Source organism: Amblyomma mixtum, chromosome 5, assembly GCF_055824585.1.
Source record: "Amblyomma mixtum isolate Tamu chromosome 5, ASM5582458v1, whole genome shotgun sequence".
Lineage (NCBI taxonomy): Eukaryota > Metazoa > Arthropoda > Arachnida > Ixodida > Ixodidae > Amblyomma > Amblyomma mixtum.
This window is the reverse complement of record NC_143016.1, coordinates 1607645-1623629: the sequence shown is the minus strand read 5'-3', so window position 1 is coordinate 1623629 and position 15985 is coordinate 1607645. Positions and strand designations below refer to the sequence as shown.

The window sequence follows — 15985 nt, the reverse complement described above, 5'->3', positions numbered from 1 at the left end:
GCGGCCCCACCTCACCGTTGTGGTAGACGGAACGGCATGACACGTTGTCCCCTGCTAGCAGCTTACAGCGGCTGATTTTGCGAAGTCCGCGAAAGAGTGACTGGCCAACCGCAACTTCCAGCACCGCGACCACCCTCTGAGTGTCCTCTTCGCGGCTCCTCAGCCAGAGCGAAACGTACGAAGTCGATCTAGCTAATCCGTGTAGGCCTCCCAAGGAGGTTATATTAAAACTTCTTGAGGCCTCCCAACTTTGAAGTGCCTTACAGCGACCATTTCAACCAGGCGCCCTTCTGGAACCGATGAAACCATTAGAAACCAATAGATTCCCATTAACAAAATTTCTCCTGGGTAATATAATTGTTGAAAACTGGTTTTCGAGGAAACGAAATGGCGCAGCCTCTGTCTCGCATCTTGGTGGACAACTGAACCGCGCCGTAAGGGAAGGGATAAAGGAGGGAGTGAGAAGAAAGGAAGCAAGAGATGCCGCAGTGGCGAGTGCTCGGGAATAATTTAGACCACCCATGGGGACCTTTAACGTGCACTGACATCGTACAGCACAGGGCCACCTTTAGCGTCTCGCCTAAATCAAAACGCGGCCGCCCCGGCGAAAAGCCACGAAATCCAATTCAATCCAATTCAATCCATACAACATGGCGCCTACGCCGCCGAAGAAGCAGCCGGTGTCGCTGTTTCCAGAGGCAACAGTTGAGGTAATAAACATGAGATGACTCAGTAACCTGTCAAAGTCTCCGATGATGACGTTTATTTATTTAATGGCGTGGCTAACATAGCTGTATATTGCGGCGGCATCTGACAGCTTGTCGAACGGCATGCTCACATTGGCTGCATGACATTGTTTACAAACAGGAATTTTAACGCGAGAAAACTGTCATTAAAAATACTGTGAGATGTAACTGGAAGCGGCGTACTTCATGTTTCCAGCTGAATATTTGGACACAGCTTTATTCCTGTGTTATGAGCTCGCCTGTGACTAATATTTCCACGTGAGCCCAGGAATAAGTAATTGCACTAAATAAATCGTACGAAATTAATCGAAATTCAGTGCCTTCAGTATGGAAGTCGTTAAGAAAATTAGTGCCGCTTACGTCTCAATTAAAGTAGACACATTTATGCAATGTTTCTGGCGGTTATCAACTTCAAAATTAGAAGTTGAGCTGTGCACGCTTAAGGGAGGTTTCCAGCCTGTTGCTGTAGTTATTGCTCATGACCCTCTTTCTTCTCTTCTTCCCCTTTCCCGTTGTAGGGTAGCAGGACAGATATCTCTCTTTACAGCCGACCTCTTTACCCTTCTAACCATTAAATTTCTCTCCTGCTCACATTCGCACCCTTTGCTGTCCGCGTTCAGAGATGCACTTCATAACTAATCACGTTCACTGATAAATGTCTTGTCGGTTTTTGTTGGGTCATGTTTCAGAATTCTCCAGTTCTACCTACGGTCATAAATCGAGTCGAAATTGATCATTACATTTCTTTCTTTTCTTTTACATAACATAATGTGTTCCAGTTTTTGATAAATGGAGTTGCATTATGACTGGGTGCACGAGTATTCAAGTTACCAACTGGCCTATTAGAACTCGTACCGTGCAGAAGTTTGGCATCCAATGATCATCTTTATATGAGTGCGCCATTGTTTGTTGAACGTTGTGAAAACTCAAATAGTGGAGCTTCAGCATAGTTATAAATTTAATGGGGCATAGTGTTGGGATGGATTAACAAGACATGCGCTCGTGCATGTTTTTCGAGCCTTCAGTTTTTCACCGCCCTGCCTGCTAGCTATGTGTGCTTGACATGAGTGGGCTACATATGTTTTTATTTTTTGAAAGACCTTTCTTTGCCTGTAGGCTTTGTGCTTATCCTGTGGTCATCATTTGTGGTAGAGATATTTAGACAGGCAGGAATTTTGTATCTAGGTAAACAATTTTTTTTTGTCTTGTAAAGGTGTTGTCATATGTGCACAATGTCAACTTTGCACATTTCTTGCCTGTTGCAGCCCATCCAGGCCACAGCCATCGTAATAATTCATCCAGGGTCTATGTTTCTAAGGATAGGACGAGCTTCAGACTCCTACCCACACACCATACCACATGTCATCGCAAGGCCATGCCTGTCGGCGACATCACCTCCACATGTGGATCCCATTCTTGTACCAGAAGTTGATATGGTAGGTCAGCCTTCTGTTTACACGGCATGTTAAGTTTGTGAGTTTTTGCGAGACAGCCAAAGATTTTAAAGCGAGAGCTCTAAGGGTACCGTTCTGCAGAAAATCCAGTGGCATTCATTGTGGTTGCGAGTGAAAAATTCGGATTGATCGAAAAAAAGGCTATGTCACATCTGAAGTGGCAGATTTGAAAAGTGATTAACACATTAGAAACTGGTGATTAGAAGGTCCCAACATGGCTGAAACGTCATTAGGACATCTAAGTATGTAAAGTAAGAGAATTGAGCTGAAAATTTGGGTAATTAGTCGGGAATCGAGCCCCTGACCCTTAGGTTGAAAGTCAGACATGCTACCCATAAGCCACTCAGGCGCATTTGTTCAGCTTGGTTAAAACGGGGCTTTGTCGGTATGTCACGGGGTCTTTCACACAACATGGGATGGTGTCCGTGTTTTTGTGGGCAAGAGAAGCCGCTGCCAGCATCCATTAACGCGATCGTGTCGTAGCCTTAATGGCAGAGCTTAATTGTTCCTAAATGTTTGTTCTTCAGTGTTTTTACCTTTTTATCTGATAGCTTTTTAATAGTTAGTCATTCATTCAGGCATTCATCACCTGCCAAAGCCAAAATCAGTGCTTGCATTTTTATACATCAGGCACTCAACCGACAGTACCGTTTTGATGTTTGAAAACAAACCATTCAAAGCTATCTAAGGCTGTCCTATAAATTTATTTTGGTTCCTTTTTTTTTCTGCTCAGCAGCCAGTGATGAATTCAGGAAGGGACTATTATAAATTTTGTTGATCATTTTGAAAGGCATTTTCTCTCTGCGTTATCCTCTAGGAGCCAGAAGTGGTGGCCACTATCGAGGAAGGATGTGAAGTGGTTGGGAACCTTTTGGCCTCATGTTTGACTTCAGAGGGGAGGATACGATACACATTTCCTACTGACAAGGCAAGTATTAATTGTCAGCTTCAAGCAGCGCCATTCCAGGTACAAGTGCATATGGGTGTGCACTGTTTGCATGGTCGATGTTTACCTTCTTTTTAGTTGGTTCTTTTTTGGCTTTCTTTAAGCCACTAAAACTTCTGTGTAGTCATGTACCCATTTACACCTCTTGTTTGCATCTGCGCTTGGTTATACATCGCTTTACAATGATTTAGATTCATTTTGAGCTTAGAATATTTCTTTTCTTTCATTCCAGATTCATCACTTCAATCAGCATGTGAAACCAACAATTATTGAAGAAAAATGTGACCTCAGTTGGACAAACACAGATCGGCCACAAGACTTTTACGTTGGAGAGGAGGTAGGTACAGTTTTATTTTGTGATAGAAATTCTGTTGTTCATGTGAAGTGGCAGTAACTCGATCCTCACAGAAATTTGAATTTAGGCTGGAATCTTTCTCTTTATTCGGTATTTAAATGACACTGATTTTACCTCTATATGCAGAGAGGAAAGTGCTAATCTATTCACATCACGTTTGTTGCTTGAACATCTTTTTTGTTCAGCTTTTTTAAAGCAGTCTTCCATGATTTGTACAAACCTTACATGCTCAGGGCATGTGCCTTTTTAGTAGGTTAAAATTGTTGTTTTGCCATTGGAAAGCTGTACCTTCCCTCAGAGTATTGAAGTGTCAGAGAAGCGCTTCCTGCCATGCACAGCAGAAAATGAAGTGGTTTATTTGATGTTCAGTGAGATGGAAGCTGTAGTAAATGTGTACTTACTTCACCGTGTACATTGATATGCGTGGAACAGTGGGGCCCACGTTAAATAATCCCAGGTGATCCAAATTTCTGCAGCCCTTCGCTAAGGTGTCCCTCATAGTCTTAGTCGCTTTGGGACGTTAAACGCCCATAAATCAAACCAAACCAGTAGGAGCCAGCTTGTGCTGAGAACATCATTTTGAAGTTTCTCTTACAAAATTGCTTTGTGTATTTTGTTTCACTCATTGGCTTCTGAGTCATTCCTTAAATTAAGTAAATGTTGTGCAGTAACAGCATTCAGCCGATTTTTGACGAATTAAAAGTGCGGCTGCTATAGACTTCAAAGACGTGAACTACATTATGAAGTCATACATTCAGTAACTTCACTTGTTTCGTAGTGGCTATATACTTGGGGGGGGGGGGGGTTCAGCTGGTGAATATGGCAGACCTAGTTTTATTGAGACAGCTCAGGTTTTTTTATAGCTTTCTTTCGAAAGCACCTGCAGAATAAATATAATAAGTACTTGAGGGAGTGTGTGAGTGACAAGGTAAGTATGGAAATGAATTAAATTGTTGAACAGTACTAAAATGAACTTCAGCTTTAATTGCGATAGCTTTTCTTTTTTTTTTCTCTGTTATTTGCCGCCCTTTCTTGCGCTAGCACGGTGGATCTTTATTTACTCATCAGGTTCTTACTGGCTGGCCACCTTTCAGGTGCTGTACCTTAATCCCGAGCAGCAATTCCACGTCCACTGGCCCATCAGAAGAGGCCGACTGAATGTGCACTCAGGTGTGGGAGGCTCCTTGGTGTCCGTGCTCTCCCACCTAGAGGCCATCTGGGGCACGGCCATCCAGCAGTATCTTGAGATCCCTCTCAAGGACCTCAAGGTGAGTGGAGAAATGCATCCTCTGTTCAGCACAGCAAACAAAAAATCATTTGTTGGGCGACAAGACTCAGAATAACAGCTGACTTTTCTTGCGTGAACAAAAGGCTTCATTGATGCGATTGGCAGTTGGCGCAGAAGTCTGCTGCATTTTATGAGAAAGCAATAGGGTTGTGCAACAGTGAAGATCGGTCTTATCATTCAGCACCGGGTTCTGGTTGTTGTTACTGAGTGTGCATGTTTTTTGTTTTTTTTAAACTTCATCCCTAACTTAAGAAGCAGCTACTCTACTGCACCATTTGTAGTGTTTGTGATGCCTTTGTGTTCATTTCATTCTGTTCTAAACTTGCTTTCTATTATACAGATGCAGCATTTTCGTAATCGTGAAGCCATAAACAGAGCATAGTTAAGAGTAGTCTTGTGCTTGATCATCCATTTTTCTTGTGGTTGAAGCACTACAGGGCGGTGCTGGTTATCCCCGACGTTCATGCCAGGGAACATGTCCGAGAACTGGTGCAGCTCCTGCTGTGCAAGCTTGGTTTCGGCGGCTGCTTTGTTGCTTTGGTGAGCTGAAATTAGTTTTTGTGTTATGGGTTGAAACAGCCTTTGAAAGGCCATGGGGTGGTGAATCTATTAATGTGAAAAACACAAGTGTGCGTGGTTGATAAAAAATTTTAATTTGAAATGAGAAAGTTTGTTAATTTTTCCTGAATGGCTCTTTCTCAAAATGCACTTCTCACATGTTACCTGCCACATGTGCATGTTAGAACAACATTCAGTGCCACCACACTTTGTTGCATACACTGGTTGCATCCATCACCTGGCTAGCATTCACGGTGAACTATCTTCTAGTACACATATCTTCATCTCCTGCTCTTTAGCAGCGGTCTTGGCATTCATCCGAAGATTAAGGAAAATGAAGTAAAGTGAGCCTAATATGCCTAGGCATAATAATAATTGTAGTGATATGCTCAGCATTTTGTTACCTACGGTACTGATTGCTTTTTATTAATCCTATCTGCTTGCTTAAAATCTTTAAGTGCCTGCTTGATATCATTAATGCGGTGCTGCTGTCTTCTACTTTGTAAATGGGTTTTGTGTTCGATAAGATTCGTAATTTTTTTCAGGCGAAGAAGAAGTTTGGTTTGTAATGATTACAGCGCTACAAATTTGTGATCCACAAAGCTTCCTTACACCGAAACCTAGTGCACTGAAGTAGCACTGTTTGCAGTAACATAAGCGAGCAGATAATTGAAGTGCTTAAGGGATGTGTTCAATATTATTCAGTAATTTTTTTATTCCACTATTTTTAATTAAGCTCAGAACAGATGCAAAGCACAAGTTCTGCTATATTTTATGGCCTCTGTTTCTTTATGATATAAGAACTTTGTAAGAAATTGATGTAACAGTTTCCACTGCATGAAAACACAAAACTCATGTCTTCATGCCAATGTTATTCCATGTGACTGAGGCTGAGGCTGATTTTTTTTTTCTTTTCCAACACCAGGAGTCTGTCTGTGCTACATTTGGTGCTGGCTTGTGTTATGCTTGTGTGGTGGATGTTGGAGACCAAAAGACAAGTGTGTCCTGCGTTGAAGATGGCATATCTGCACGAACGAGCAGGTGAGCTTAGGTTATCTTTTGGAGTAAGTACCTTGAGGTTAGTCAAAGACAACATTCATATGGGTTGTCACTTTTTGGCCTTATTTGTCGTGTTCACGGGTGTAACAAGGCAGCTGCCAATCTGACTCAATTTATGAAAAATGCTTTAAAAATGAACATAAGTTAGAGAGCATGGAGTTTGTCGTTGTATGGGAGTTATGCACAAAGGTGTCTAATCATGCATTTTACTTTGGAGACTTAACAGGAGCATGGAAAAAACACACAAATTGCTGCTTATTGGCTGAATCTACTTATTGATTCCGTTAATGTGCACTGAAATGGGTGCTTTATACATTCTGTGTGAACTGCTTGCTTTTCATAAAATGCAGCTATATGCAATGCAATTCTTGATTTACACTGCCTTTTTTGCTTCCTTGTTTCTTTTTACTCCTAAAATGAGAGGCTGACAATGGAGTACGGGGGAGCTGACATTACACATCTGTTCCACTATCTGCTGCGCAAATCAGGGTTCCCTTACACAGAGTGTGACCCCGCAAGAGTCACAGATGCCATGCTGCTACAAGAACTCAAGGAGAACATGTGCCATGTTAACCTGGTGAGTATTGAGTGGTCCTTTGTTTTCTATCAAACCTGTTTCAAATGCAGGGAGCTAAATTTTTGGGATTGTATTTTTTTTTTTTAAAGTTTAGTGACGTATCATTTACTCGAATGATCGTTTTCTTTTATAGGACATTTGTGGAGCACAAGAGCGATCTTTTCAAGTGAAGCAGCCAGGCAAACCTCTTCTGGAGTACAAAATCAAGGTTTGTGCATATCTCACAATGTTTTTAGTCTCTGCGGTGACTCCCTAGGTCTTCTCAGGTGGCCACTATGGTTTTGCCTCCTGCCTCCTTCCTTCACATGGTTGATTGCTAGCCAGGGATGAAGCACTGTTCTTGAGGAGGGTAGAGCTAACGTGCCTCTTCAATGGAAACACCTACTCAGATGGTACTGCCTTTTCGCCAGATGACACCGTGGTTGTCTGGCAAGCTGTCAGACTAGAAACAGGTGCTGTCAAAGCAGTCCTGATACATTTTGAGCTTTCACACATCCTCACCACTAAGCCACCACAGAAGGCCATCAAGGAGGGCTCTTCATTCCTCGGTAAGAAATATACGAAAGTGGCTCAGTTTCTATATCAAACTCAGATTGTGCCAGTCATTCGATATATTGAATAGTGTGCCATGCCCCTTTAGGTGGTGCTGCTCCTAACGCCACTCTTTGATCACTTTTTGCTTTCTAAGACGGGTGAGCTGCACAGCCTTGGGCATCTGCTGGCAGTGCTGTCGCTGTGAAATTGCTTTATGAGGTAAACACGGGGTTTCTGCTTTAGGGGGACCTCCGATCTCTTGTACTCATTTTTCATGCCTGATCGCTGTCATGCAAGAAGCCAGCCTAAATAATTAAAGAATAGCAATGGCCCTCGCCTTACATGCTTTGCCCGCTTCACTGCTGAAGGCATTGTAGTAATGAACCGTACATTAATTTTAATGGGTGAATATTTTATTTATGATGAATTAGTAACAGGATTAAACATCTCACATCTCCTGAGAGTGGATGGGCTACCATTTGAGAGAGACTGGTTAAGAATATTGTTATGGATTAGAAGCTGATGTGCGTCTTGGTTAGGTGTTTCTTGTGGCACACATTTGAGGGCTTACAACATCCAGCAGCTGACAGATTGAGAATCTTGCTCTATGCGTACTGCAGTAAAGGAGAATATGTATGTGCTTTTATATCTAGCTAGACCTTGAAAGTACTTGGAAAACGATGTATGCTTATGGCAGCCCTCCTTTAATTGATCATGTTTCTAAGTGTCTAGGCAGTCTCTTTTTTTATTTATTTGTTGAGGGTTTGAGCTGAATGACTGCAATAAATCTGGCAGGTTGGTGATGAGTGCTTGGTAGCTCCGCTGGCACTGTTCCGGCCGGACATGCTGGGCGTCACGGGCCCCAAGCAGTCCAGAGGCCACCCAAGAAACCCGGGAGACCCCCACGACCCACTGGATGAGCACTTTCTCCTGCAGACACAGGTGAGGCAGTGGAGCGGACAGCTTCTATGGCTATCACATACAGAAAAGATGTGATGTCAAATATAGTATAATGCCATTTTAAACATCACGTGCAAGTAAAATGTCTTTCACTTTACTGTAAAACCTTCTGGGTATTTAGTCTACCACAATTGTCATTGAGATGCCTGCATTCTATTTAAGGGGGGACGCAGCTATGAAGTCCCAAAAATGTCCAAAAAATTGGTTTTCTGATAATTGTTGTATTCGCTTATAAGCATCCTTTTTATGCTGTCCCGAAGTTTCATAGTTTTAATTGACCAGAAAGTGCCTAAAAAAATTGTTTTGTGAACTTCGATGGCTGTGCTTTGCAAGGATACACTCGAGCAATGGGTGTTTTTCTCCGTTATGGTTTTTTCCCTATGTACAAACACCAATGGCCGTGGTGACACTCTCTTTCACTGCTGCCAGCCAGAGAACGGGCTAGCGGCACTGTTAGTCATGGCTTTGAAGCAGGACAATTTCAAGTCCTCACAAACAACAGTGTGCAGCTTCAATGACTTCTGTTGCGATGACACCATCAGATCTTTTCAGCAATGCACGCACTAGGGTTGTCAACTAAGTTAGCTCGACTAGGAACAGTTGCTGTAGCACCACCAGTTTTCACTCATAAAACGAGCTTGCATCTACCCTTTTCGGGATGTTTCTTGAAAAGGACACCATAAACCCGCAGTTCACGGGTGTTCTTCTATTTCACCCCCATCAAAATGCAGCTCCTTGAATTCATGCTGAGCAGCGCAAGGTCATAGCCAGTGAGCCATGGCGGCTGGTCATATATTTTTTCTAAGAATGGCCTTAAAGATAACTATTCCACGATGTAAAGACCAAAGTTGAAACAAGAATGACTGGAAAGGCATCCAGGATGCGACAACTGTTGGTTCCTTCATGCGTCTGAACAGTAGTTGAAACATGCTCTGACCCAGGCATTTATATCCCTGTTGCTTGGCTAGCATATGACTACTTTCTCGTTAAGCCGTTTTTCGAGCCTCTGTCAGGCTAGGGCTCAGTGAAAAAAAGAAAATTCCGAGCACCTTTGACCAACAAAAACCTTCCATAACTGTGGAGTTTGTTATCAGGCGGGCACTACTGCAATGCAGCAGTGTGTGTTGTCTTCTAGTCATGGGAGCATTGGAGCAGACCCCGCTTCTCACATCAAGGCCTTGTAGCCAATACAAGTGGCTGCCAGAGCCGCTGCATTGGCAGGGCTGCAAGCGCACATTTTTCAAGAATTAAAGGTGTTAGCGCCTGGTGTTTTAGGGTGAAAAATGCATTGGCATTCTAGAGTAAAATCGCATAAAATGGCAGTTCTAAATAAATTTTTTTGGAAATCACTTTTGGAAATCACTTTAGCCTCACAAAACAAACTGCACATTTATTCTCCTCCACACACCCAAAGATACCTCTCAGTCACCAGAAATGTTTACTGCCACACTGTTACACAGATTGTTTTATAGACTCATCAGGTTATTATATAGATGTCTGCCCTTCACTCCCATCCCCCTAAGCTTAGTCATACACTCGTCGAGCAAAAAAAAAAAGGATAAAGCCTCCTCCCTTCTGTGTGTTGCACGCTGCTTGCTGCAGAGGCGAGCGGCTCGGGATGTGGCAGAAGGCTCCCAGGCATCGGACGCTGCCTCCCAGCTGGATGACAGCCAGCTGGGCCAAGGTGCCCTGGATGAAGATGAAGTGGTACCACCTGAAGCGGTCACCCTCGCAGTTGCACCTCGAGATGGGGAAAGAGAGTTGCCATGTGACCAGCTGCTCGGCATTGACCAGGCTATTGTGCAATGCGTTGACCGCTGTGGTGAGTTAGCATATGAATTACTTAACATTTTTCATATGTAGGGTTTGGGCTATTCAGTTTAAAGTGAAAAAAAAAACAATAAAAGTATGCTGAATTCTATTTTTGAAATTGAGTTTTAAGCGAAAAATTTTCGTACATCACAGCTAGCTGGCTACTAAGTAGGAGTTACTCTCTATCACAGGAGAAGATTAACAAAGTATGAAAGCCAGAGGAATGATGTGATGGTGGTATGGTTGGATTAGCACAGCTGTGCAGTTTGAGGAATTGCTTCGCTACCTTACATGTTTCTGCAGATCAGGAGACTTCCATTGCTGTCTGCTATCAAAGCACTGTTTGTTTGTTGATTGTCATCAACGGTTTGGCAGTTACTTGGCTAATGTCATGTCTCCACTCCGTTTAAGGACACTGATGAAAAACATGCGTAAGACTCACGAAAAAGTGGTATCTTCTGTCTAACACAACGGTCCAGTGGCAGTTCCATCGCTGCAGTCAGCACACAAAACGTGATACCTCACCCTGTCGCTCAACCCAGTGCAACGTCGCAGGGGTAACATGACAACCCAGTTCTTAGAAGTTAACTTCTTCTTCTGTTTTTGTCTGATGGCTTTATCATATAACTTCAGTTACTTTTCTTAATGCCAATGGCCCTTCTGTTTACAAGCATAACTTTAAGCACGATTTTTGGTTCTTAAATACTGATAAAGTACTGGTAAACTGAGCGCTTGTGCTGGCAGGTGGGCTCAGATAAACTCGAAGTGACTTTTGAATGCATAGAAGTACCATTTATATCTCCGAAAAAAAAAAAAAACCATAATTCACCCATGGAAATATAATTCGCTGAAAAAAACTGAAAAATCTGTTTCGAGATATAAACACCAAAAAAGTCTGGCAAATTTTCAAGAAATACAAACTGAGAACTCCAACCTCGATTTATGTAGTATAAGTTTGTGTACAATTTCTGGCAGTAGGAAGTTGAAAGTGCGACCCTTTCGATGCGGTGTTCTCTGTGAATGGTCTGATAACTTCTTGTTAAACATGTGTCATATAAACTATTGGTTGAGGAGGCAATGTGATGATAAAAGTTCATTGTAAATCGAATTTAGTACTTTGGAATAATTTGAAATATTTTTGAATAATTTCGAATATAAGTGAGGGTATGTAGTTCAGGTTAAAGACAAATGCTTTTCCACAAAACGTGGCTATGTATAGAGGCTGAGATATTGCAACAAATTTTTTCACATGTTGCCAGTGTAATTTACTATACCTGGAAGTCTTACCAGTCTTAAATAACGGAGGGGGAATCATGGGGTACTAACAGTAAACTTAATTTTGTAGGCTGATACGTTGTCTAGAGTCTTTTGAATAATTGCATTCAGTCAAAAATAGGTTTGGTATCACAGTTGGACTTGATGCTGACATGTCAGACGCTTGCTGAATGCATGAAGCTTTCTGAGGTGTCCAGGTACATCCGTACTAGAGTGACGTCAGCATTTGATTACTGGAGGGGCAACGTGCAAAGCATTGCTGGCGAAACACAACAAAACGGCATGCGAAACATACACAAGAGCAGCAGCCTGGGCTATAACGCGAGCGTGGCCACTTCTTCCACGCTCCTTTGTGGTGCCTGATGACTAGGGCCCGGAAATTTAGGCACTAAAGAACCCCGAAATAGGCAGGCATCTAGGCTCTAAACTATATTGAAATAGGCGCTATAAAGCAAAAATAGGCGCTTTGAATAATACTCTTTATTCATATGTAACAAGATTTGTAAGTCAAGCACGGAGCGTACGCAGTCCTCAACTGAAGCAATAAAGCGCATTCTCATTTTTTCAAACTTGAAGCTCCTTCGGTTTTTGCTAACATTAGCTTTGTACTTTAAAAGGCTTCTTTTGACATCACGTGAAGTTAGTGGCGCGAACCTAAAACATGAGAGTTGACAAAGGCTTAGGCCTTCAGGTGATGTGGCTGTATCGTCTCCGCGTAGAAAGTCTCTGATTTGGGAAATTGTTTCTAGGCACCTATTTTTTTCTACCAATTGTTGCATCTTCGTAGAAGCAGTAGCACCCTTTCCTTCCAGTCCCCGAAGTGCTGCTGGTACTTCTGCCACTACCTTCAACGATTCATCTACTGAGAGTTCAGCCTTTTCCAACTTTGTCATCATTTCCGTCAATTTTGAGAAGTTTGCACTAATGTATGTCCGGTCACTTTCCAAACTCGTCTCTTGCTACACTTCGAGATAAACAGTTCGTTACACTGCGTTCAAGTTACAATTCGAGAAAAACGTTCAGCGAGACCCGCCCCTTTTGTGCGTGCATCGGCGCGCCTTTCACCATACATATAGACAGATGTCTCAAAATTGAAAAACGGCACCGAGGACCAGAGTGCCGGATTTTGGCGCTTATAGGCTTAAAATGCGGTTAAATAAGTAGTACTATTCCCCCAAAAATGACAAAAAGGCAGGCAAGTGCAAAAATCCCCCGTTTAGGCATTTATAGGCATGTTTAGGCAAATGCCTAAATTTCCGGGCCCTACTGATGACAAAGCGCCAGTTGTGGAGTGCCACCCCAAACGCAGTGGTCGCCGTTGGGTATGAAGGAATGAATAAATTTGTTTAGTATTTCTGAAGGAGGGCCCGAAGCCCATGAGTAGTGTGAGGACCTGGGAGCAGTTGGGTATCGGGTTCGCCAGACTGCGAGCCCCGTGATGGGTCCGGACACTGTCGTGAAGCAGAGGTACAAAAATGAGACCATGCCTTTAGATGCCCCAGCGGCGGGCCATGCTGCACGTGATGCGGTTGCGCGGGCTGGCTTTGAGCCTGTTGTTTAATTTCAGGTGTGAAGCTCAGCCAAGATGGCTGCTGCGGTGACTCAGTCCCGGCCGCGGCGGTTGAATTTCTGTGGTTGAATTCTAGGTGCCCGTGTACTGTGCAATGTCAGTGCATGTTAAAGAACCCCAGGTGGTCAAAATTTCCAGAGCCCTTCACTATGGCATCTCTCATAGCCTGAGTTGCTTTGGGACGTTGAACCTCATAAACTGAACGAAACCATCTATTTTTTATTGCTTTTGTTTATATTTGTTTTTATCTATACATACTGCGGTATTGTTCAAGATCATAGCATGGTGGGTGCATGTACAGAAATACACATACAAAAAGACAAAAACCAATACCAACAACATGAATGTGCTGTACATGGAGTGGGTGTTCTAGAAAGACAGTAACTGGTCCATCTTCTGTTCGCTTCTCTTTTTTTTCTTTGCAGATGGGGAGGAGTTGAAACGCAAAATGTTCAGCTGTGTGCTTGTGGTGGGAGGGGGCTGCATGTTCCCTGGCATCGATACTTGGCTGCAGAATCGCCTGTCTGTCCAGATCCCCATCATGTACCGAACGGAGCAGATGGAAATCATTACCAGGCCAAGGGTAGCGAGGCTTCTTATTTTCCAGTGATGTGCACGGTTTGGTCGGTATGTTGTACTATGTCCTTGCAACCGTGGCCTGCAAGGTCACGCTTTCAAAATTTGTAGACCTTTGCATTGGGCGAGGGAGTTGTCAGAACACCTCCTCTCTTGACTTGCCAACCAGTTCAGACTGCTGCTTTCATCGTGCTATTGTTGACTGCACACAACAGTCCGGTGAGCAGTACGGCAATACCTGGGAGCCCTTATTGCAAAGGCCTTTACTTTGAAACATTTAATTTTTGTGTTTGCTTTTTGGCTATCTATTTTGAGTGGAGGTTGTTGCAGTTTACCATTATTCTGCATTTCGAGTAGCCCATAGTGTTCTGATCATGCTGCAGCTATGCTTCTAGGAGTGAACTGTTATCTTATTGACTCAATTATCCAATTGGGAAGGTCTCTGGGGCTTTAATTGCAAGAGCATTGGAGATGTTGCATCATCCTAGCCTGGTTTGGCGTTGAGTTTTTAATTGTAGCATTAAAAATTCAGAAAGGCCCGGCTTGTACTGTATACACAGCAAGAGGTGAAATATAATGCATGCTGTGCTGTAGTACAGGTTTCTTTATTATATATTGTTGTGCCTGCAGGTATCTCTCTACATGCTAAATGCGACTTGATTAGTTCTGAAAAGATTCCAGAAGTCAAGATCTGGCACTTCAAAGACATTTTAAAGTGCTGTATTTCCTGTGAAGTATAGCCATCATAAAGTGGCTGCACATTGCAGCATTGCATAGGCTTGGTATCTACTATCTGGCACTTGAGCAATTTGAATGAAATGATCTCTAGTGATGCCATATCCACTTCAAGCTCTAATTAATATCTAAAGAGAGGAAAATATTAAAGATTTATGAATTTTGAAGGAGCACGTTAAGATTGCACTGGAAAATTTTCTGTTTTCCCACATGCTTAATGATTTCACTTTTGTTCAGACCTCATAACTTCACATCGGATGCCAGCTCTAGTTTCACGGTTTCAGTCACACTTCTTTTGATTGATTCTCATCATAAGAAGATGTGATATAATTAAATCAGCGCATTTTATGCATTTTAGGCATTTTAAAGCACCATTGATTGCAAGACAAAAAAAATTAAAATGCACATTCACGGATCTGTACAAGAGCTGCCGTGTGGGCTCCCATCTTAAAAACGATTTTATTTTTTTGCATTTATGCCACATGCCCAGCTTGAAATGTTTCTACAAAACATTGCATATGTCAGCACTTTCTTGTCAGTGTCTATATTTAGGGGAATCACAGCAGATGTAGCAGTGCTCAGATGACTTAATTGTACGAAGGCAGATGCAGCACCGGAAGGGAATATTCAAGCAGAAGTCGACGGTAACTCAGTAATAGGTGAAAAGTGAAGGCCAGTGCTTGTAGCTGTAATATTGACACACATAAATAGCTTCATCTCAGTGCTTTTTTTCTTTTAGGACATGGATCCGCGGATCACTACGTGGAAAGGTGCATCTATCATGAGTTGCCTAGACTCCGCTCAGGAGCTCTGGATTCGCCAGGCTGAGTGGCAGCGATATGGTGTCCGTCTTCTTCGAGAAAGGGCACCCTTCAATTGGTAGCATGAGCTTCGTTGTATGCGAGGAGACCACTGAGATGTCAACATTCAGATGGAAAAGCACGGCTTTGTGTGGACAGAGGTCTGATCAGTTTGCAAAGTGTTCTGGACACTGTTAGCAATGTTTGGTGTTTTATCATATTGGCTGGTGTGCCTTGAAGTGTGCATCCTCGTGACCACCTGACTGAACAAAGTGTATAGGCGCTGGTAGTACAGTGCCCATCAAACAAACCTGGGACATTCAAAAACTGTGTCTTGTCTTTGGTTTCAGTGCATCATTGTGTGATAAAGAGTCCTCACTGCTTTCACCCCATACTTTCTGTTGTGTTTGCAATTTTTCATGATGGCATGATCATATAGCGTTGTATAATGCAGATGTGACTTTAATTGTCTGTATGATATTTTGCTGAAATTAAAATTCTATGGCAAAGATTTGTGTAATGCAACTTATTGTGTTTGTTGCTACAGAGCACTTCAATATAGCGTTGCTATATGGACTCCTGGCCCCACGGTGCTTTCTGTGCATGTGCTGTTGGCAGCTCGTGGAAGTAGTATATGATCACTCTATGCTAGAATTAATACTTGAAAGCTCGTTAATTTTACACCTTTCAAATTCAAATTTTTGGATGGTTGAAAGTGCCTGCCAGAATCTGTTAAGCGA

The 15985-nt window shown here is 42.7% G+C and overlaps 1 protein-coding gene across 1 annotated transcript; it reads left to right on the top strand.

The window, feature by feature from the left end:
* Positions 1-650: 650 nt before the first annotated feature.
* On the top strand, positions 651-15754 carry Arp8 (Actin-related protein 8). The gene is made up of 13 exons (XM_089542984.1): positions 651-710; positions 2012-2182; positions 3018-3128; positions 3379-3483; positions 4596-4769; positions 5219-5329; positions 6273-6388; positions 6830-6983; positions 7117-7191; positions 8313-8459; positions 10080-10299; positions 13560-13717; positions 15185-15754. The coding sequence occupies exons 1-13, from the start codon at positions 651-653 to the stop codon at positions 15326-15328; spliced, it is 1746 nt and encodes a 581-aa protein (XP_089399110.1). The 3' UTR covers positions 15329-15754.
* Positions 15755-15985: the final 231 nt, after the last annotated feature.